General features: G+C 38.4%; 3 protein-coding genes across 3 annotated transcripts in view; all 3 read right to left on the reverse strand.

The window, feature by feature from the left end:
- LOC116293548 (ubiquitin carboxyl-terminal hydrolase 48) overlaps positions 1 to 16,652 on the reverse strand; it is a 28,596-nt gene extending 11,944 nt beyond the window's left edge. The window contains exons 1-23 of the mRNA XM_089029836.1: positions 16,470 to 16,652; positions 15,646 to 15,716; positions 15,325 to 15,374; positions 14,636 to 14,695; positions 13,768 to 13,858; positions 12,364 to 12,610; positions 12,040 to 12,097; positions 11,305 to 11,364; positions 10,848 to 10,912; positions 9,544 to 9,652; positions 8,711 to 8,844; positions 8,034 to 8,125; positions 7,264 to 7,361; positions 6,756 to 6,843; positions 5,951 to 6,046; positions 5,324 to 5,430; positions 4,852 to 4,927; positions 4,190 to 4,295; positions 3,793 to 3,841; positions 2,949 to 2,995; positions 1,476 to 1,595; positions 743 to 1,191; positions 165 to 289 (exon numbers count right to left, since the gene is read on the reverse strand). Coding sequence (XP_088885962.1) covers positions 165 to 289; positions 743 to 1,191; positions 1,476 to 1,595; positions 2,949 to 2,995; positions 3,793 to 3,841; positions 4,190 to 4,295; positions 4,852 to 4,927; positions 5,324 to 5,430; positions 5,951 to 6,046; positions 6,756 to 6,843; positions 7,264 to 7,361; positions 8,034 to 8,125; positions 8,711 to 8,844; positions 9,544 to 9,652; positions 10,848 to 10,912; positions 11,305 to 11,364; positions 12,040 to 12,097; positions 12,364 to 12,610; positions 13,768 to 13,858; positions 14,636 to 14,695; positions 15,325 to 15,374; positions 15,646 to 15,716; positions 16,470 to 16,639 — 2,568 coding nt within the window. The 5' untranslated portion in view covers positions 16,640 to 16,652. The remainder of the gene's footprint in view (positions 1 to 164; positions 290 to 742; positions 1,192 to 1,475; positions 1,596 to 2,948; positions 2,996 to 3,792; positions 3,842 to 4,189; positions 4,296 to 4,851; positions 4,928 to 5,323; positions 5,431 to 5,950; positions 6,047 to 6,755; positions 6,844 to 7,263; positions 7,362 to 8,033; positions 8,126 to 8,710; positions 8,845 to 9,543; positions 9,653 to 10,847; positions 10,913 to 11,304; positions 11,365 to 12,039; positions 12,098 to 12,363; positions 12,611 to 13,767; positions 13,859 to 14,635; positions 14,696 to 15,324; positions 15,375 to 15,645; positions 15,717 to 16,469) is intronic.
- Positions 16,653 to 17,906: 1,254 nt separating this feature from the next.
- Positions 17,907 to 19,325, reverse strand: LOC116293535 (S-phase kinase-associated protein 2-like). Its single transcript, XM_031700976.1, has one exon. The coding sequence runs from the start codon at positions 19,323 to 19,325 to the stop codon at positions 17,907 to 17,909; it is 1,419 nt and encodes a 472-aa protein (XP_031556836.1).
- Positions 19,326 to 20,464: 1,139 nt separating this feature from the next.
- LOC116293532 (uncharacterized) lies at positions 20,465 to 22,927 on the reverse strand. Its single transcript, XM_031700973.2, has one exon. The coding sequence runs from the start codon at positions 22,376 to 22,378 to the stop codon at positions 21,143 to 21,145; it is 1,236 nt and encodes a 411-aa protein (XP_031556833.1). The 5' UTR covers positions 22,379 to 22,927; the 3' UTR covers positions 20,465 to 21,142.
- Between the last annotated feature and the right edge of the window lie 488 nt (positions 22,928 to 23,415).

Raw genomic sequence — 23,415 nt, forward strand, 5'->3', positions numbered from 1 at the left:
ACTCTCCCTTGATCTGGTTTTTCTCCCTTTTTGAGTTAGCCATGCCCTGACTTAGATCAGCCCAGAGGTTGTTTTAGGGTTCTATCTGTGAGTTAGTCATGCCCTGACTTAGATCAGCCCAGAGGTTGTTTCAGGGCATCGATCAAATTTGAAGGTTGTTATACCTGACATTGTTGACAGATAGGATGGTCTTCAGGGAACTCACGCGCCGAGTCAAAATAGTACAGCAATCTTTGCCAAATAGATTCTTGGATGAGTTTCCGACATGTAGCATTTGCTGAGAGATTACCTGAAAGGAAGAGAAAGGAAAAAATAAATAAATAAATGATAAAATATCGCAAAAAGATTTACGACGTGAGTAATATGGCGTCCTTTCTATGATCATGGTTCAAGCTGAGGTAACCACTAAAATTCAAGAATTATCCAAGGAGTATACAAGTACCCAAAAATGAATTTTGCAAGGAGTATGTTCAGCTAACTATGTCAAGGTTTTACACGGTGGTTGCATATGGCCGACTTTCAGATTTTCCAGTCTTTCTGACTAGATCCATTTCAGAACCATGCAAGTAATGTTCAAAGCAAAATTTCAAGGAGTTTCCAAGGAGTTTCGCTAAAATCGTAAAATTCAAGAGCTTTTCAAGTGCCCTTGAAAACGTGAATTAAATTCAAGGAGTTTTCAAGAAGTTTAAGGAGTAGCACGAACCCCGTTAGTCTTTATTTGCACTGAGTGGACCTCACTTACCATGTTCACACATTAGATCTTCATTAAACTTCATCAAATCCTCTTCTTCCTCTTCACTCGATTCATTCATCCTACTGCCATCCTCCATGCTGGTAGACTCGTCCATCTGGCACGACCCAACTCCTCTGTTATTAGTACCAGTGCAGGAGTCAGTATCCATATTCATCGTCTTGACAGCACTCAAGTCTTTCAGCCCATCTTCTTTGGATAACGAATCATCTTCCTCACAAGTGTTGGACTTATTTTTTCGCTTCCTGCTGGTGTTAACAGGAGATCCATTTGTGCTTATACAAGTATCACGCTCAGTTGCCTGTTGTATTGGTGCATTGTTAATCATTCCTGATTCATCTAAGGGGTTCCTGCCTGTGTTTTTAGCATTGTCGGCTAAAGTGGCCAGCTTTTTCCAACTGAAAAGAGAGGATTTGCCTATCCAAAACCAATTGCCAACTCTAAGGAAAGAAAAACGTTTTGTAGTTTAAAAGTTAAAATTTATTAGACGTGACTGCCTACTTTTGAGCGTTCAATGTGAGCTTACAATATGCATGTGCAACAGGGGTGGGGGGGGGGGGGGGGGGGAGGAGGATCCTAGAGTGCTTGGAATACATCTCTTCTCAATGGCATTTAGGTTAGTACTAAGTAACCCTCTACCATTCTAGATATGCCAGTTATGATACACTGTAGATATCCTGTATAAGCCAGTCACAATAATGTGAAAGGCCAAAGTGTGACTTACCTCTGTGGAACAACCTTGGTCTTCAAGATGGCCTTGATTGCCTTGTCGTCCTCTGCTAGTCTGAACTTGAATCTGATTTGACTGCAGACTGACTTGACACAGTCAAAGCACAGAGAATCTCTGGAAAATAACGATACATCAAAGGCTAATTTATATAATGTTTCATGAGAAATTTTGTTTCAGGGCTCGAAATAGTAAATAGCAGCTTGCCAATGGCCAAATGATAAGCCAAATTTCAGGTTTGGCAAGCGAAAAAAAAACATGCACTGCCAATAATGGGTTGTAAAATGGCAGGCAAAATATACTGGGATGACCTCCTTTTACCATGCTCCTTTATCTATGAAAGGCTAAAAAAAATTATTTCGAGCCAATGTGTTTACATCCAACCGCACTCCTCTTAGGTTGGACCTCACATTGACTTACAATTCACATGTTTATCAGCCCTTTAGTCTCTTAAGACTGGTCATCAAATCCTTGCCAGCATTAAATTAAATTACCAAAGCAATTGAAAGAAAATGTTCTAAATAGACCCTTTAGATAGACCCTTTTACTGTTATGACGGCCATCTTGAATGCTATTGTTTTTAAATTGGACATAGGATGCCGAGGGGACAAATATTGGAAAAAATGACTGCACAGCTGTCAGGGTATTTTTTAATATACATTTAAGCTTTTCAATGAGAAGCACATGTAAAAATCAACTTCTAAATTCTAATTGGAATTACAGTGGATGAAGAGCCACTCTGTTTAGCCACTGCTAAATCCTATATATATATTTTTTCATTATTATTTATTTATGAAACCAATTGAAGTTTTGGTAGTTGGAAAAATATTTGAAACACCAAGACTTCAAAATATTTAAAAACAAAACCCTGCCACTATTTCCTTTACACATTTTCTACATGTTTTCCCCTTGGACATCCTATACTTCAAGATGGCCGCAGTATCACTAAAAAATCTATAATTGGAATTGGAATTCATTGGACAAAGAGCTACAGTACTTAGAGAAATGCCAATGTTAAATCCCATTCATTTATATTTTTATTCATTCATTCATTTATCTATTTATTTAATTAGGGATGATCTTTGCATTGTAGCGTACATTGTCTTTGTTGCGTCAAAAATGTGCACCCACCCCCCTCCCTTGCAGCAAACAGAAACTCAGTAGGTATGGTCAAAACAGTTTAAAAAATTTTTTTTTTTAAATCCATAAATACAAAGTACCGAGAAATTGAAACCAAGTGAGTAAAAGTTCTTGTCAATAAAACAAAAGCATGGTCTTGCCACTGTGTCTGAGTCAGTGTGATAGGTGTCAGGGGGTGGACCATGGTAGGGTTACCATGGTTACCTCCTAGTCATGGGTACCTAACTCCAAGCTCATCTTATGCTGATTAGTTTAATCAAAAGGCAGATGGATGGAGATATATTGTTGATAAGTAAGTACTGTATACCAAGTTATGAAAAAAAGTGTTACCTTTGCAGCCTAGGAAATCCTCCAAATTTTGCATAAAACCAATCAGCCTATTGAAAGAAGATAGGAATATGGTAATTATAATTATTAATATAATATTAGACATTATTATATGGATATCGATGAAAGACCAGGTTTTCTCTAGTGTCGAAAACTTGATATCTTTCACTAGTGGAAGATACCATATCTTTCACACGTGAAGATATCGCTGTTGACATAGTAACGTATTTTTATAAAGAATTTTTGATGCTTTTGTTTTATTTAAGTTTTTGCGCTCACTCGTGAGATATCCATTGAACACTCGAAGATGAAATTCGTATCTCTGCGCGCCCATGAAATATCCTCTATCTATTTAACGATCATTAGACAAAGACAAAGTGAATATCTGTGAATGTTTACCCAGCCACCAGTCTTCAAACAGAGGGGTAAATATTCACAATAATTAATAAGCATGCAGTGAATAATTGTTTTAGTATAATTTTAGACTTGAATTTCAGAGAAAAGATAAAATTTCAGAGATAAAATTCAGGATAAAAAAAGTTTTGGGAAACCTTATAATCACAGCTCAAGCAGTGATAATCGTCTCAGAATCACTGGTCACTCAACCAATCACAATGCGTTAAACTTTATATTCAACTCAAAAAATATTATAATTATACTAATGACATATAAACTTAGAACAAATTATAATTCGAGTAATACTATTTCATTGTCTAACATTGTTCAAAAGATATGTGCATAAATACATAACAGTCAAGCCGCACATGGTTTATCTCACTTTCTAGTCCAATGTACACTGATTATTGTTTGCGTACAGGATATAAGACTAACTACTACAGTTACTCACAGCGTTGGTGCTTATTCTCTTGGCATTAGGAACTTTTTCTGGGTTGAGTCTAGGAATATAGGTTAGCAAGAGTTAGCATGCATGGATGGATGGATGGATGGATGGATGGATGGATGGATGGATGGATGGATGGATGGATGGATGGATGGATGGATGGATGGATGGATGGATGGATGGATGGCTTGCAAATGAGTAAATGGATTTATGGATGAGACCATACATCATGAGTTTTTTAAGTAGCTCTTCTAAACTCGCAGATCATGCTTTATCGGGTCTAAAAACACCCGCCTTTGCCTCGTGTTTTATTCCCAATAAACACTCCTGCTTGTTTATTACACTATACTAAAAACTGAAATAAAAGAATTCATACAACAACAAAGTTGTTTGTCCTCCTTACTTTCCATGGCTACAAAGAAGAGAGGAATGATCAATAGGAGGCTTGACTTCTATTCTGTCATTTAACCATATTCTTAACCATTCACTTGAAATCCACTCATAATTATCTAAAAACAAAAACCACGCAGTCAATAAACATTACTGTCAATTATTTACTATCAGTTCACATGCAAGGCTTAAATAATATGGCGAAACATATAATTTTCTTGCTGATTTTTGCTGACCCTAATATTTTTTCATTCCCAAATGCACCACAGGGTCCCCAGTAAGCTCATTTCCACTGTTGTATCAGTAAAAAAAATCTGACCTACCGACCCCAATCATTTTTTTCATGCAACAGAAACACACTTATTTTTTGTTTGGCCTATTACCAATTATAGGATATATATTATTTCTGATTGAACAAGAGGAGTACAATTTAATCCCAAATTGTACTCTATAGAGTCCCAATTAAGTTGCTCAATTTTGTTGAGTGTATTATAAACAAAAAATCGCACTAACTTCTTATACAATTCGGAATTTATAGATACTTGTGAGGTTTTGTTGAGGAGTTGTCAAATTAGACTTGTCTAAAAGGGTTGTCCAATTTTGAAAATTTTTAAAAACATCACTCGTACCTATAAATTTCAAATTGTATTTGAGATTGCAATTTCCTATACTAACCTCCCACAGCAGGTAACATCTGAAGGACTGACTGGACCTCTGCCTGAAGGTTTTTGCCTTTGGAAACCATGTCATCCTATGTAACAAGAGCATAAAAAAAGACTAGCACCACATAACTTCTCCAATATCAAGCTCCTTATAGTTTGCCATTACTATTACCATTGCCATTCCTATCCATTTCGATTTCAATTCTTTTACATTCCTATTTATATTGCTTTCCATTCTCATTACTTTCCAACTCGCACGTGCAAACATTTTCAGTTAAGGCCCTGTTATGCGTTGAAAATTTTAGCTGAAACTTGCTTGCAATGGTGTTGCGAGACAAGTTTTAGGAGGGTGTTACATGGTGCAATTTCGTTCTGAAACTTGTTCCCGACAGTTCTACTTTTCGTGAAACTTTCTCACGACGAAAGTTTCACAAAGCCAAAATTGTGCCATGACAACTTTAAATCATAACAAATGTCATGCTTACTTTCATCCTATTCATTTCTGTAATCCATTCTTCAAATTTGCTGTTGTCTTTGGCAACCAATTCTTGTAAATGCTCAGGCACCTCAACCACTGGTTTTGGCATGTCTTCTACACAAGCAAAACAAAGTCTTTGAAGATTTTTATTTTGAAACAGACCTTTTTTGAATTTGTAAAATACTCACTACAGGACAGGAGTAAAAGGCAAATCCTACAGCTACCCTACCCTTGACACCCACCAACTCTGCTTATGCATTCATTTTGTTAATTCTCAAGTCCAATGGCCTATTCCATTATACTGTAGTCATCTTTTGTTGCAAGGCATTATGGGGTGGCCAGGGGACAAATAAAGGTTTGTTAAATTAATCACATTGATCGATATTAACAACTCACCACAAGAAAATACAATGAAAGATGAATTAAGATGGAATTTCGCTCAGTTTTACCCATAAAAGAAAGGCAAACGCACACACTCTATACATTTTGGTCATTTTTGTTTTGTTTTGCCCATTGGCAACATGGCTGCCATATTATCGCAGTAGTACATTAACCTATGACAACAGCAGTAACAGACAGACTGTGGATTTTAGCACCACACATGCCCTAATACCCCCACTCATCCTCCACATACCATCAGTTTTCCTTGTATAGACCAACATGTAAGCATTCCTTGACGTGTGATATCCCTTGGAGCACTTTGGCCTTTTAGCAGGTTTCTCGCCAGGCTCTAAAAAATAAAAACAAAAATATTAATGGCCAATGTTTAACATATTTTGGTGAGAATGAAGGAATTGCATACAGCCTGCATCTAACATCTTCTAAGTGACAGTGTGTGTAATACTCCTTTTCGCTGTTCCGTTCAGAGCCAACAAATACTAGTTCCAAGTCGAGTTCCAAGTCGATGAGTTGCAGTGCATGACAAACTATAGTTTCGCAATGTGCGGCAACTCAAACATTGACTTGAAACTTTTGTTCCTGGTCACTTAACGGAACTGTAACAAGGATTATCATATGACCCGTATCTGCCTGGGAGCGCACTCTTAGAAAAACCTCCGGCGTGAGCAGAGCCGTACGGATCCGTACGGCCCTGCTAGAATCCTGCAATCATATTGACATAATTTGCAACTTTTAAAATATCTCTATTATTTAGGGTCATATGATAAAATGCTTATTGACTGAGCTAGGTCGGGCAGTACGGGAAAATATTTGGCTCGCTGCGCTTGGTTGGTACGGAATCACCTTGAGCCAAATATTTTCCCGTACGGCCCTCCCACTCAGTCACTAAGTACGTAGTGTTTTACTTCAAGGTCATAAGAATTGCCCACTAATCCATAGCAAATAGTAATAGAGCCTCCTCAAAAATTACTGAATCCTCTGGGTCTACTGAAAGATGTTTGGCAAGATGTTTCACAGTGATAAGGACATCAAAGACTCACCATTGGATGTTTCGTCTTCACCAGACAGCTTCAGTTTATTCTGCATTTTTTCTATATCTTCATCATTAAACTTGTACCAGGTGTTAGTCTACATAAATCAAGATTTTAAATTTACTGCTTACATGTAAAAGTCATGGTTTGAGACACTGCCTGACCAACACTAATGGTCTTGAAATACAAGTAACTGAGGAGAAAGTTCTGCCTTCGTAATCAAATCTACAAAAAAATGGTAAAATCTTCATGTGGCTGGGAAGACCACTTTTAATGGTAGCCCCACCTCTCCACTCTGCATGATTACTAACCAATATCGGATGGACCTAAAAGAATCACTGTAAGAACATAATGAAACTCTGGCAGTGATAACCCTCAGTGCCTACACTTCATGCGACAAAAACAAATTAACCACCTCTCATGATTTGAAGTTCCTTTGATTATAAAAATACAAAGGGTGCTAAATCATAAGTCATTAAACATCGTGCCTGCTATTTCAATATGCTAGATGGGTTACCTCTTTGTCCTTGATGTGAGCCACATAATGTCCAGAGTAGGCACTTGTACCATGATGCATCAGTACTGCCGTCAGCTCATACACAGGTGCATTTTTCTCTTAAAACATCAATCATAATCATTATATTTAATTTCATCATCAACATCATCATCATCTTTTGTAAACAGCATTATGATAATCATGATATTGAGATTTGCATCCCTCTTGCTCTGTTATGGGTCATGCTTCAATATCCTAACACTTCCATTGTGTTCTGCAATCCACTAGTTCATACGTGTACTTTATAACTTTATAACTAGAAATCGCAGGTGGTGTAGCAGTGAGAGCTCTCGCCTCTCATCAATGTAACCCAGGTTCGAGTGCTGGAGGGCTTGGTATTGTATGTGAGTAGAGTTTCTATTTGGTTTTCTCCTGTGCTTTGAGGGTTTTTCTCCAGGTTCTCTAGTTTTCCTCCCTTCACAAAAATCAACTCCTAAATTCCAATTCTATCATACGTATATTACAAGGGCCGCAGGTGATACTCTCACAGTATCAATATATCTCCAATAAAAAAAAGTTTTTGGGGTTACAGCACTTGGTCATTTATAGCAGTGGCAAAGCGAGGAGGGGAAGGGGGGAGGCTGACTAAAAAATGTAAATATTCCTTTTTTCTATTTTTTTATTTTTGTTGGCTACCTGTGGATTCGGCAAGAATTTTCACACCAAAACACATGTGCTCACTCCTCCAACTCTGGTACTATGGCTATGCCACTGATCCATAGTATACATACCATCATTTATATCATCTTTCAGGATTTCATTCATGTTCAAAACATCTGGGAACTGAACATGGCTGTGTAACTTCTTCTTATAGCCAGTCTTTCTGTGATATGGGCATGACAATCGAGACCATTAATCCAATATGTTTAATATCAAATTCCTCTTATAAGTAAGATACACTTGAAGTCATTAATCCCAGTTATAAGCTGTGTCACATACTGTACTATACTACCAGGAGGTCTTTTTGGGGGGGGGGGGGGGGGGGGGGTCGGGAGGGATATTCACCTTAGCAGACTTGTGGACTTATAACCAGCAGGGGAGGGGGGTTATAACCATGGGGGACTAAATATCTGGGATTTTACTTTATGTTAGATAGTTGCTCAAATTTTTTTGGTACAGTATAGTCAATGTGAATGAATGTGAGGAAGCAGGGTAGTCAGAGTGACATAAACACAAGGAAATGCAATAATAACTTTTAATATGTGAGGGGCTGTGAGATGATCAGGGTGGGGGTGGGGGTGGGGGGGGGGGGGGGGGAGGGGGGACTCTTTTTATAGCACAGCAAAATATTACAAGATCATTCCCTAGTGTAGCTCTACCTTTAAATACCAGGAAAGTGTACTACCACTTTAAAAACATTAATAATTAATAATTGAAGATAAATCTTATTTGAAGCTTTCTCTCTTACCTGTCAAAGACAAATCTTAGTAGCTGAAGGTTCAGCACAGGGGGTAAGGATCGTATCTCTATGTATCGCTTGGCATTCTGCTTACTGTTACATTCCATGCAATAATACTGGTTATCACCTGTTAGCTCTTCCTCCTTTGAGAAAAGAGATGAATGAATGAGAATGAATGGGAAAACAAATATGAATGAATGAATGTGTCAATGGGATGGATGGACGGACGGACGGACGGACGGACGGAGGGAGGGAGGGAGGGAGGGAGGGATGGATGGATGGATGGATGGATGGGTGGATTACCTGATACAAATGAATGGATGGAATAGGATGGGATAAGTGGGTTGGGGCGAATGGTTGGATGGATGTTATTAGCTAATGGGTGGATGAATGAGTAGATGGTTGGATGGATGGGATGAGATGGTATATGGATTGGATGATGATTGAATGGATGACATGAGATGGATGGATGGGTGGATGGGATGAGATGGATGGATGGATGGGTGGGTGGGATGGATTGGATGTTTGTGATGGGTTAATGGATAGCCAGGGGTGGATGGATGAATGGACGTGTCAATGGGATGGATAGATGGACAGATGGGATGAGATGAGATTGATGGGATGAGATGGATTGGATGTTTGTGATGGGTTAATACATGGCCATGGGTGAATGGATGTATGGACGTGTCAATGGGATGAGTAAATGGATGGATGGATGGATGGGTGGATGGATGGACGTGTCAATGGGATGAGTAAATGGATGGATGGATGGATGGCAACTACTGAAGATTTAGAAAAATGATCTTGTCGATTTAAGTTCTGCACTTTAGATTACATATTACCTTAAGAAATTCTTTGATACACTGGTTGAGAGAGGTATGCCCTTGGATATTAAGATCAAGCTCATAAAACTCTGATAGCCGTTTGGATTTATGACCGCACTTGTCACACCTGAAACAATTATGGACTTCTGTCAGTAGACGGCAATAGGCCTCTATAGTTTGTTTTTCCATTTTAGACCACATGTCATTAATTTGAGAATAGGATTCTTTGTATCATTGGCATCCAAACAAAGAAATGATACTCAAGGGAATGACATATGGTCTGAAATAAATAAACATTACACCCAGGCTAAAGAGACCTCCTGTCATGCGGAATTTAAGCCAGATGAATGGGAAATTTTTAGTAGAAATGTACAGGAATGTTTGGAGAGAGGACAGAGTTCATCTTTCACTGAAGGATGGTAATGAGATTCATGAGATTCATTTAGCTAATTGATACCAAGCAATAGAGACTCTCTGGTTGATAGCACATGACGGGCAGTGTTTGCCTGTCATTGTAGGCTGGTAATGAGATTCATGAGATTCATTTAGCTAATTGATACCAAGCAATAGAATACTCTCTGGTTGATAACACATGACTGGCAGTGTTTGCCTGTCATTGTAGGCTGGTAATGAGATTCATGAGATTCATTCAGCTGAATGATACCAAGCAATAGATACTCTCTGGTTGATAGCACATGACGGGCAGTGTTTGCCTGTCATTGTAGGCTGGTAATGAGATTCATTCAGCTGAATGATACCAAGCAATAGAATACTCTCTGGTTGATAGCACATGACGGGCAGTGTTTGCCTGTCATTGTAGGCTGGTAATGAGATTCATGAGATTCATTCAGCTGAATGATACCAAGCAATAGAATACTCTCTGGTTGATAGCACATGACGGGCAGTGTTTGCCTGTCATTGTAGGCTGGTAATGAGATTCATGAGATTCATTTAGTTGATTGATACCAAGCAAAAGAATACTCTCTGGTTGATAGCACATGACGGGCAGTGTTTGCCTGTCATTGTAGGCTGGTAATGAGATTCATGATATTCATTTAGCTAATTGATACCAAGCAATAGAATACTCTCTGGTTGATAGAACATGACGAGCAGTGTTTGCTTATCGTAGGTTGGTAATGAGATTCATGAGATACATTCAGCTGATTGATACCAAGCAATAGAATACCCTCTGGTTGGCAGACAGTGTTGCCTGTCATTGTACGGTGGTGATGGGATCTACCATGCTGATTTACAAACAATAAACCTAACCAAACTTCCCATACTATTCACAATATACAATCAAAGAAGAACATCATACTCACTTTGTGACATAAAAATATGTTCCACCAAACTGATTCTGAATCACTTCCCTGACTTCAGGATTTGGCTTTGAAAAAATAGAAAATAACAAAATAATTAGGTAAAGTACATCTTCATGGCATTTCATTGGTCTACAGGACAGGCATGGGTGGCGTTAGTGGTTTGCTGCTTGCCTCTAACCGCTATAGTTGAGTTTGTTTGATGTGTCGTTCTTTCCCTTGCCACAAGGGATTTCTCCAGTTTCTCCGGTTTCCTCCCTCTGTAAAACTCAACATGTGAATTGAGTGTCGTATGTTGTAAATATAGAATGTAGTGGTAGTACATGTGCAGGGAACCTCAAGGAAGAGCCCGCCTGTACTGGAAGTGGTGGTTGTAAAATAAGTAACAAGTTTGAGTTTATAAGTTTATATGTTTACCCACAGAAATCCCATCAAGCCATGTACATCTACATACATGTACCTGTTCAGATAATGTTGATTCAAGCAAAGACATGAAGAGCTTACTAAATTCTTGAGCATCCTGTAATTAACAAAATAATATATACATAGTAGCATGACTAGCATGGGTGGCGTGCACAGCTAATGTGTTGTCTTTCACCACTGAAAGTCTAACGGGTCGGATCGCTGTTTCGAGCCATGCGGTCGCCACATTTCTTTGAAGTGTTGTTCTCTCCTATGCTATGAGGGTTTTCTCCAAGTTTTCCTATTTCCTCCCTCCATAAAAATCAACATGTGAGCTGAGCATTGTGTGCATAGAATATTGAATTTAGTGGCAGTGCGTGTGAGCCAAAAGTGTCCCCAATTAGTGCGAAAGCCCTAGAACAACTAGACACTTAAATAAAAGTGATTTATTTATACGTGTACATATTGTATAACTAAAAGTAGAATAAATATTAAAGTGCCTATAAAGCCTAACTCTACATTTTCAGTATTGATTCTACATGAGGTGAATAGTTGAATGGTGAAATATTCTTTTACATGATTCGAGTGGTGCAACTTGAAGATATCAAGGTTTATACTCCCAATATGCTAATGAGTGTGAGATCAAAGGAGGCATTATTATTAAACATACAAAACTTTTCTGGGGCAGTAAAACATCCTGTATAAAACATCACTGAGAAAGTTGATGATAATAAATAAAATAAAATTCCTATAATAAAATTACAATATTATTGTGTGATTTTTGCATCCTTACCTGCTGTTGTGCTGTGTCCAGGCCTAAACTGTGTATTAATGATGTAGGATCTATATACCTGCCGAGGAATAAGTGATTTAGTATGATAATATGATAATAAAGAAGAAGAATATCTTATAATGATCTTGCTTCATAGTGTGGAGAGAGAGCTAAGGGTGGATAGGGAGAGGGTGGATAGGGAGAGGGGGGATAGCTTTATTGCTGTGCACTACGAAGAATAAATCTCCTGTTATTCTAAGTAACAGCCATGCCTTTCAATAAAATAATTCAGCATCCAAACTGAGCCTTTGCGTCACATGTAAGGGAACTATAGCCCAAATGTACCTTCTAGAACTGTACTGTAACTGTGCAAAGATGAGCTGAAGGTGTGCACATATATTAATAAAACTGTCTGAGTCTTCTGTGCTTATACAACTTGATGGTAGCAACGGTGGCATTTTCTTTGCTGGCGCATTACCAACAGCCTTGTCTTCTTCTAGAGGTTCATTCTTCTTCGTTGATGGTGACTCTTCATCGGCTGGAGTTTTATCATCTGTCTGCATGGTTTCTTTATTTTCAGAGTTATTGGCACCTTTAGAAATAAGGTTAGGGATATTTCAAATTATAGTTTTAATAGTATAATAACTGGTAGAGAATGTGTCAAAGGGTGAATTAGTAAAAATCTAATATAAAAAAAAAGAAAAAAATACTGGATTTACCACACCATGGTGGACAGAAAGCCTAAAGGCCAGTTTAGACGGTACAATTTTCGCCTACAACTATCGTATACAACACGCTCCCTCCATCCTACAACTCGAGTTGTAGCTTGTAAATCAAGCCTACAACTCGCCTACGACAGACGAATGCAACACAAAAAAATTGTAGGATTTTAAGACATATCTTAAAAAGCTACGACAATCGTAGGTGTCATGATGCAAGCGTGTTTTATACGATAGTTGTAGGCGAAAATTGTACCGTCTAAACTGGCCTTAACAGATTTTACCACCCACTTTATGAGGTTACAGATAGATCGAATTAGAATTTATAAGTTGATTTTTATGGAGGGAGGAAAAATCGGAGGAACTGGAGAAAAAACCCTTGTGGCACAGGAGAGAGCCAACAAATAACTATACCATCTACTCACATGAGACCGAGCCCAGCAGGACTCCAATCCGGGTCGCCTTGGCGAGAGGCAAGCACTCTCACCTCCACGCCACCCCCACTTCCCAAGCTACCCATGCTTCACATTAATTTGGTATGATATTGGTACGGGTGATTTATGTTATATAGGCAGGGTGTTAGGTTGTTGGTAGGTTAATGATAGGATGTTGGTACACTGTACATGTAGGTTAACTATGTTGTATCTGGAGGTTGTCAAAGAGGTGATGTCTGGTTGTCAGTGGGATTTTTGCAGATTCACAGCACATTTTTGGTGGGAAGACTCAAAGCATGGGTGTTGTGCGGCATTAACAGGCCACTTCTCACCAATGCAGCCATGGTTTGAATCAAGGGCTTGCATTGGTGTTGTACTGTATGCAAGTAGAGTTGTTTGTTATCTCTCTCATGTGCTTCAAGCCAGGTTTATTCTCTGGATTTCGTAGATCCTGAAAAATCAACTTCTAGATTTTCATTTAATCATTGGGCTTTCACTTTTACAGCTGGAGCCAGGCTCTGTCATGATTGCCAAACACTGTGATACAACAGCCAAAACTTAAAATATTTTATAACTTTATAAATTTTCTTGCTTACCACCATTTTCTTTGTCATCCTTATTAACATCAGCGTCAAGATTAGTCCAGTGGTATAAAGCCCACCTGAGTCTTGTATTGTGGAACCACAGCTACATGTATGGAGAGATATGTAGAAAATAATGCATTAAATGTATGTTTAATAACAATAAATTATATGCATTCTATGTTACAGGCGATAGATACAAAAATGTTGATAATTTCACATACGAGTGGCTGCCGATTGATTAAGGTAGTTTATAACAACTGTTATAAATCTCATGTTCTGATTGGTTGGGAGTGCACGCTTAATGAGAGATAACAGCAAAGTAATTTATCAAATAATAAGTACTTATTGAATAAGTGGGAGGGCCGATGGGAAAATATTTCGCTCGAGGTGGTGCTGTACAAATGACCGAGAGCCAAATATTTTCCCATACGGCCCGACCTAATGAGAATTTTATCATACCTAAATAAAAAAGGCATTTTAAAAGTTGCAAATTATGTCAATACGAAAGAAATAGAAAAAAATGCTTGCTGTGCTGTGTGTGAGAACAGGACACAGCATTTGGGATTGGCAGAACACGAAGCTATGGGTCATGCTTTTCCTAACAGTTCAGTCTTTTTCTATTTTAATAAATTGAAAATTGCTTATTACAGTGCGGACATACTAACCAGGACCACTTTAACGAGAATTGAGATTAAAAACTATAGCCAATCAGGAGAGAATATATCGACCTCAGCCAATCACAATCTCTCATTCCCACGGTTGCTGATAACATCTAAGTTTTAAGTTTGATTTGTTTGTTTCCACTTTATGCCAAGATTGGTTGACTTTCCAAGTAGTCCCATTAGTGTGTCAACAGAGTATTAGCAATTTATTTCCTTACCTGAAGGAAAGTATTGACATAACAAGTAGCACCAAGGTTTTTTAATCCTACAAAAGCATCCTACAATAGAACAAGCAAAGAGGTCAGGAAGAAAATATCTCAAGAAAAAATTTACCAATCTAGATCTACAGTATGTAATTCCTTGTTATTTATTTTTTTACAACACAAAATAAAAAAGGATGTCAGTGGGCTTTTATTCATGTAATATTCAAGCTTATTATTCAACTACAATAATGTTGAGTACAAATATTTCAGGAGAAAGGCTTGAAGTGTACACATTTTGGACTTCTAACATTACTTAATCCATACTCTAGGTTAAATTTTCTACTGTAGTAAAACTGGTTTTTGAAAGCTAGTTCCAAGAAAAACATAATGTAATAACATTCTTAGATTATAAATAACTTTTTTATCATCCCACCAAACAAAAAAATATTGATCTGCACTGTACCATCTGCACTGCACACTAGAATGTCTAATTAGAACATTACCACCACCAACAGGCATCATCTAGTGCGATTTTAGGCCAAAAAGTTTTATGCGCTGTGAGTAGAGTGTTGTGTGCATATAATATTGAATGTGAAAACACTAGAACAACTAGACAATTACATTTAAATTAAGAGATTTATGTATTTTTAATTACACCCTTGCACTCTATCAGAATTGCTCTTTTTACTATAATTCCACATTACCTGTGCTCTTTTCTCCAACTCAGGGTCCTCTAGGTTATGCCAGTAATTATCTGTAAAAAGATGACAGACAGAATAATGTTTAATGATTTAAAAAATACAGCAGCTTTATATCTGAAAATGAAAAAATTTCCCAAAATAACTTTCACACTTATAGGCCAAGGACATCTTGTTATTACAGAAAAGAGAAAAATCCCTGACAAAAATACAAGAAATGGCCGTAAATAATTCTTGCTATTGAGGATGCTGGCTATAACGGACACCAAGTGAGCGTCACGAGGGTGTCCAATGTAACGAGAGCTGAATGTACTTTTTAAGTCTTACCTTGGATTTCCCCCAACCATAATTTTTCACCAAGTCCATTGAGACAGTTAGGATTGAATTTGCAATTTATCCTACAAAGAGCACAAATAAGTGTTAGAGCTAAATCACAGATTAACCCCTGGAACAACCCTTCGGCTGATCTAAGTCGGAGCTAACTCACAGATAGAGCCCTGCAACAACCTCTGGGCTGATCTAAGTCAGGGCATGGCTAACTCACAGATTGAGACCTGCAACGACCTTTGAGCTGATCTAAGTCAGGGCATGGCTAACTCACAGATTGAGACCTGCAACAACCTCTGGGCTGATCTAAGTCAGGGCATGGCTAACTCACAGATTGAGACCTGCAACAACCTTTGAGCTGATCTAAGTCCTGATGATGCCAATCAATGCAAATCTATCATTAAAAAACTATCGATAGAATTGATAATCATCGGTTGATAAATATCGATTGTTATCAGTAATCAATAAAAATCAATAACCAACAAAATCCACTTTGATATTTCATTGACCTTATCAAAGTTATTGGTCTGAATTCCTGTAACTCATGAAGCGGTCATTATTGATGGCCCAAATGGCAAATCATTTCATTGATATAAACATCGATCATCGGAATATTATCGAATATTGTCGTTGGGTCTATAAAGTGATCTAAGACAGGGCAGAGTTAATTCAAACGTAGAGTATTAAAAATACAAAACTGAAGAAGAACGTAGTAAATGCCTAAATGTTAAGCTAAACATTTCTTTATCGATCAGGTTTTTTTTTAAATCGTCATGTCAAGACTGAAATTTGAAAGAAAAAAGGAAAAACAACTTCTCACAAACCTGCACGTTCCCCTCACACAAGGCGCTGTATGAATACAATAAGCTGATTCTAAATTCTCTTTAGTGATTTTCTTCGGTTCGGTGTGTTCAGTCCACTGCCAAGCAGATGTTTTAGAGTGTTTTACGCCTCTTCCTGGGCCTTTTCCAGTGCTAGGTCGACCTCTCGCCATCTTGGATTTTCTTTCTTCCCGCCGGACGATGACAAGCGTACGCATCTCGGAGAAAGGACAGCCGCTGGAGGACACAGGGAGCCCAAATGTGAACGTCAGTCAATGGTGCACGGAAAATAAAAACAAGAGGAAATCAAACTCCTGCATGTCAAACTATTGGATATCCTTCTCTGAATCCTACTTTTGAGATATTGGGTTCCCAATGCTCGTCTTTCGTTCCGCGGGCAAGAACGCTGCGTTATGCTTACTAAACCAGGGGCGGATCCGGGTGAGGGGTGCAAAGGGTGCGCACCTCCCTGGTTCCACTTTGTGTGCAGCACCCCTCCCTGAACAAAATCCTGCATCCGCCCTTGTAAATGACGGCTTGACCTTTTTATCATGAATGACTTTTTTACATACGTTCCGATGATTTTTCTACGTAATTCTTCTCTAATTTAGAATCTGCTAACACCACTGTGAATCTACTAACGCCACATATGCATATCCAAAACCTTCACAATAACTCGTTCCTACACTGCACGTATCCACGAGTTGAAAATTATAGGAAACGAAAAGAAAGGGAAAGAATTAATGAGAGTGAAAGGGAAGAAAGTCTGCGGAACGACCATGAAAGTCGCTTGACTGCGAGTCACAGAGTACTAGAGGGCATTATCTAATACGCTCGCCGGAGCTACTTTCTAAAATATTTTAAAGTCAGTTTAACGGCCGAAAATTGCTCGTTTTGCGTATCATTTTATTTTCACCTGAAAAATTGTTGTTTTTTTTTTTGTTTTTTGTTTTTTATTCTAAAGTCACAATTAGTTAATAAGATTTAAATATATCATCACCATCATCATCATCGTCTACGTCGTTATTATTAGTATCATCATCATCATCATTATCATAATCACTGATCATCATCATTTATTTTCTAAAATATTTTAAAGTCAGTTTAACAGCCGAAAATTGCTCGTTTTGCGTATCATTTTATTTTCACCTGAAAAATTGTTGTTTTTTTGTTTTTTGTTTTTTATTCTAAAGTCACAATTAGTTAATAAGATTTAAATATATCATCACCATCATCATCATCGTCTACATCGTTATTATTAATATCATCATCATCATCATTATCATAATCACTGATCATCATCATTTATTATGAGCCATATGTAGGGGGGGGGGGGGGGGGGGGGGGGGGGAAACAAGACAAAAGTGTAGACAATAAATTAATTTACCAGCATTTTATTACTATAACTTCAAAGACAATTTGACGAATATAAGTGAATCATTATAAAGGGTGGTTATAACGAAGTGATGAGATAACTGTGTCCAGTGTGTGGATCGGAGGTGGTAGAACACATTGCCACTTTTGGGTGATTTTCGCTCTAGTGTGACTTGGAGCTCGTTGCACCAGCGCAAGCAAAGTCTGATCAGGTTCGCATAAGTTAATTCTTCTGAGAGATGGGCATCCTTCAGCTAAAGCGCTCAAGACTATAGTGTCACTATTGATTTCTAATGAAGCGAAGTTGATCAGTGACAGCGAGGAGAGATATTTACAGCACTGGATAAGATTCGGGATAAACATTGAATCTGACAAAGCAGCTTTGCCGAAGGCTCCGTATTCAAGTACCTCGAGGCGCGGCAAAGCTATCAAGACTTCGGCCATCGCTGCGGGAGTGATATTCGATGACTGGTACACACCCAAGCACTTTAAGGACGGTGCAGCCTGCGCCAAAGCAAATAAAGCATCTGGAGTTAGTGTTAGACTCCAACGGACGTCTAACATCTGGAGCTTCATGCAACTGCGACGAGATGCCATTTCGAGGAGAACCGCATCAGTAACCGCACGACCGACTCCACAGTAAGACAAATTGAGGTACTTGATATTCTGCATCTTACTGACCAGACTTATGAGACCAATCTGCGTTAGCTGTGCACAAGCAGATATGTCAATTTCTTCTATCTGGACATTGTTCCAGGAATAGACTTGAAAGCATTCATCGCGCACCGGAGTGTACCGTAAGAGCAACGTCTTAAGGCGAGGACAGCATGAGAGAAATTCCGAAAAAGTTGAGCCGTAAATACTTTTGCATCCATTGAGGCACACGGACTCGAGCAAAGGACAGTTCTGGGCTACTTTTGATAGGACATCGTCTGTGAATGTGTCGCAGTTGGTGCAGTCGAGAATTACAAGCTGTTGCATCTTGGTGAATAGATAAGGAATGTTTCCCTTGGATGTCATCACTCCGATACCAAGGTATTTTATTGAACAAAAGTGTCTACTTATTCTCCGTATAAAACTGAAGTCTCCCTTGACGGGGCGAAGTTCTAGGAGTTCTAACTCTGAAGGAAACTCAACCGTTGTTGGCCGTTTCATGCAAGAACTTTTGAGCTTGGATCCTCTTCCAAAAACTAAGTGTTTAATGTGTTTACACTTTCTTGAGAGTTCCATGAAAACTTCGTGTGAGACTTTACTTCCTCCTAAGTTGAGCGAAACAAGCTGGGATGAAAATCTTGTTCTTATTAGATTCTGTAGCGTCTCTTCTGTCATGCTGTTTGAAAATCGTCGCAGATTGACGGATTTCCATAAGGTGTGGTCGTACGCTATTCTCTGCCATTGTGAGCACACTCTGCATGCTCGGCCAAGGTCGGCTATGGGCAAGAAGGAGAAAATCTTAAGAAGAACAACGTCTGGTAATCCATCCATACGGTGCAAGTTTAGAGTGCTACAGTAGGGTTACTCATTGAGTTTGGTTTTAAGTAGAAATTTCTTGGCAACTTAGAATTCTTAGACGCATTATTGTTGCGCAGTTTTCTAATTAAGTTTTATGACGTCATTATTCGAAGCGCGCGATGATTTGTTGTGCTAGGCGCGCGAGCAAAAAGCTAGTGAACGCCTGGAAAGTCGATCGCCCAGTTGTTTTCTCCACAGGCACCCCAAATACTAAGTTAGTGTTGATGAGCTGGACCACAAGTTTTGGAAAGAATTTTTTTTTAATGACAACATGCCCAAAGGAAATTATTCGCAAATCATTTTGGTGGTAGTAGTAAAATAACGCCAACATGTAAATGTCCTGTTGTTACGAATTCTGAGTGATTTTAAACCATTATTTGAAGCAGGAAATAATGAGATTCAAAGATTTATGTATGAGCTGGTTAAGAGTTTTACCAAAGCTATAATCTTAGGGATGGGGGGTGGGTTTGCAGAAATTTATATTACACGATATTTATTTTTTGTAACAACTCCTGCAAGCATTTTTTGTGTTATTGCTGGATATTTCTTTACTGAAACGAAAGGTTGCGCAATATTGTTTTCGTAGGTGAAGTTAGCAAATCGAGGTCCATTTTCTATGTTCTGTACTCTTATCGAGCATGGAATGGCGTCAGCATGGGATACAACTCAAGTGTAACCACGACAGCTTCGAATGGTCTCACTTCAAAGAAGTTTACCATACTGTGACGCCATTCCATGTTCGACAAGAATACAGACCATAGATAAGGGACCTCGATTTGTTCCTTTACCACAAAACGTTCACTAATACGAATTTTTGTTGACGTTTTTTAGTGATCAAAACAACCAATGAAAACAGCTCGCGCTCGTTGACGTCAGCGTATGTGTCTGTCCTCTAATCGTTCGCCTAAAAAAATAGCCAATCAGCGCGAGAAATTATCAATTTGTGGTATAATGCAAACTCGATATTTTTGGGGGATTTATGCTCCCCCCTCCCCCCCTTAGATTTTAATGGTCCATTCCTTAGTCAAAAATCGTCAGGGAGGTGTTGGAAGTAGTACTTCAATCAATAGATCAAACAGTACAATAAGCTAATCACTATTTACTTCAACATAACTCATAAATACGCTAATTGCTTTGATTTCAATGTACTTTGTACGGCTCTATTGTTGCAGTTTGTAGGCAATTCAAACCTTAATGAGGTAATTACATAAATCGTAGCACAACACTTCAGTAGTTTTCAACTTATGGTGCCATATTTTGTAACGCATTTGGAACTGAATATCATAATCGTATACTAGTGTTTCCAAAAGTGTCTGGCGGGCAGTGTAGGTAAATTGTCGCTATGTACACAAATCGCAAGAGTTATGGAAACATTTGATGTCGGCTGTCTTTATTTAGTCCTTACTAAATAAAGTGTAGCAATACTACTGTGTTTTTATGAAACCATTAATAACACCGTAGTTAAGAGTATTTTTTTATCTTTATCTTTATCTTTTCAGCACAGAATTCATCTTCACATAAGTTACATAATAATATGTCAGGGACATTTTCTCCTAAGTATATATTTCCCCTCTGAACTAACTATAAAATTGTTTAAAAGTTCTTTTGTATTTTTAACTTAGAACAAAAAGACGCGGTCGGTCATATAATTGTTCTGAAGATTTAGATGAATCATTATGATCTTTCCAATGGGAAATAATTGAGCAAATCAAAGCTGCAGATAGTCTAGATATAGCTATAGGATTTTTCACTCAGTTTTATATTCAGTTACTGCAAAGTCGTAAATTTTATTATGATTCGCTTGATTTAAGTTGATTATCTTTATCATTGTCACTTCTGAATCGTGGCTCTGAATCATTAACATTTAAGTCTTGAGCATTTAGACCATCGATGTCTAAGTCTTTACCTTTTTCAAAGACAGTCTTTACTAAATCAAGTTGTGGCACTTCGTGTCGCCATCTTAGGTATCGTACCTTTCTCATTTCGTCTTCACTTGGCAGTTCTTCTTGAGTCTGTTTGAGTCTTTTATCAATAACATCATTGAAGTCCATGAAACCAAGGCTTGCTAGGTCCGGCGCGCTTTCTAGACCATTTTCCATGCTTGCCTTTGCAAGCATTGAATTATAAAATACATCATTTTCATTGACATTCGTGTTAGCATCTTGTGTGTCATTTCCCCCGACTTCTGTTACTTCTATTGCTGGTGATTCAAGATTTTCTGTTGTTGTTTCTTTTTGATTAATAAAGTCATTTATCCGTTCAGCAAGTGTATTTTGTGGCTCAGAGGGAGCTGCATTTTCTTTCACAGGTTCTTTGTAATTGTCAGTGGACATGGCATTGTCACTTTGCCCTGGTTTTGACACTGGTAAAGTGAATTTAACTCTTCTCGCAGACCGTGGAGAAACGCCTCCCACGCCGTGGCTGTTAGACCCTAACCGACTCAAATCTGGCAGCGAATTTGGTCTGTAAATGGACGACGGCGAAGGAATGTTAAGCAGATCATTATCAACCGGTGAAAGACCTCCATGCTTCTTTTTCTTCTTGGAAGAGTCAGACGGGAAAGAATTACGGTCGCTTGCGGACGACCTAGTCGTATTACCAACCAGACTACTTTGTTTTATGTTGATCTCAGGTAAAACGAGCTCATTTTGGCTGTCCGCCTTTTGGTCTGGTATATTAGTCGTAGACATGTGGACTGAAGGACCGTTGGGCAACTGGTCAGTTGTGAGTGTCCTGGGTCTTCCTCTACGCTGATGTAGTCGACCTTCACTATTAGCTCTATCTCGACTTTCCAGCAATCTTAGAGAGCGTTTCTTTTCCTTCTTCACCAGTCCATACTGCGATGCCTTAAGCTCCATAATTTCTGCCTGCATGCTTACAAGTTTGCTACGAAGTTGATGGTCCAAATGCTTCAAGTGTCCTTCCAGCCTCTTGTGTTCACTCGCATTTCGTAAGGTGATATCCTTTCCTGTATCACTAGGTTTAGGTACCAAACCGGTTTGCATGGCAAGTTCAAACTTCTTCATATTCTCGTCAAACGTTCTGCAAAATGTAAAGGTTTCAGAATAATCTTTCGGTCAGTTCCACTAGCGTGATGGTCCTTTGGATAGAACACAGAATTATATAACTTCGGCTGCTTGCTAATCCGGAAAAGATTATCTACCCTAAACTTTAATCAAAGCCTTATTAACCAACTTGTTGACTTAATGAAGAATTGATGCTTTCTTAATTTGCAATGTTATTGCCAAACTTTAGCGGAGGCGTCTTCCACTTATTTTCAAGCAATTTTGGAAATTATTCGAAGAAATTCATTCCGTGACCTTTTTGGTAAAGTTTGTTAGTTTTCTGTCTAGGATTTGGTTGAAGTTTCCATAGTCCATGCACTGTGTATCATTGGATCATTCCTCTGTCTGTCTGTTGCTCAAGTTCTTCTTGCTTTTCAGTATTTCAATTCAAAACAAGCCGTAGAATATTCGGGAAAGAATTTTGCAATCCATTAGTTCAAATAGACCCAATGTTTGGATGGTGTCTAACCGACAATGGCTAAATCAACAGTCTCTGCACAAATTTGTAAAGAAAATGCTTCAAATCTAGCATGGTGATGATGATGTCACTAGTTACGGAACTGCGTCACTCCGAAACTATTATAACATTGTTCTAATACAAATATCAATAGAAAAATAGCGTGACAACAGTGTTATTAAGTGATAAGAAAATCAAAAAGTGCTATGTGAATGTTTATGAGCCATAAAGATTATTAACCTTTGGATAAGTAAAATTAAAACTTCGCAAAGTTCACCTGGCTGAGATTCTGATTCAGATGTCTCGCATTGTTTAGGAGTTTCAGTTCCAAGAGTCTATACGCATGGCTTGACAACTTAAACGCAGGTCAAAACATAAACAAATGTCATTTTTTAGTGACCGATACCCAAGGGATAAGGCCAAAACCATTGTCATTTTACGGAGTTCGATGAAGAGCCTTGGAGGGGAGGGGTGGGATTACTCTAGATCATTACGTTCCACTAGCAAAGAACTTTTATCTATACCTAATAGCAATCTTAAA

Source organism: Actinia tenebrosa, unplaced genomic scaffold (genome assembly GCF_029948245.1).
Source record: "Actinia tenebrosa isolate PJP-AT-01 unplaced genomic scaffold, QUT_ActTen_1.0 PGA_scaffold14__42_contigs__length_11649687, whole genome shotgun sequence".
NCBI lineage: Eukaryota > Metazoa > Cnidaria > Anthozoa > Actiniaria > Actiniidae > Actinia > Actinia tenebrosa.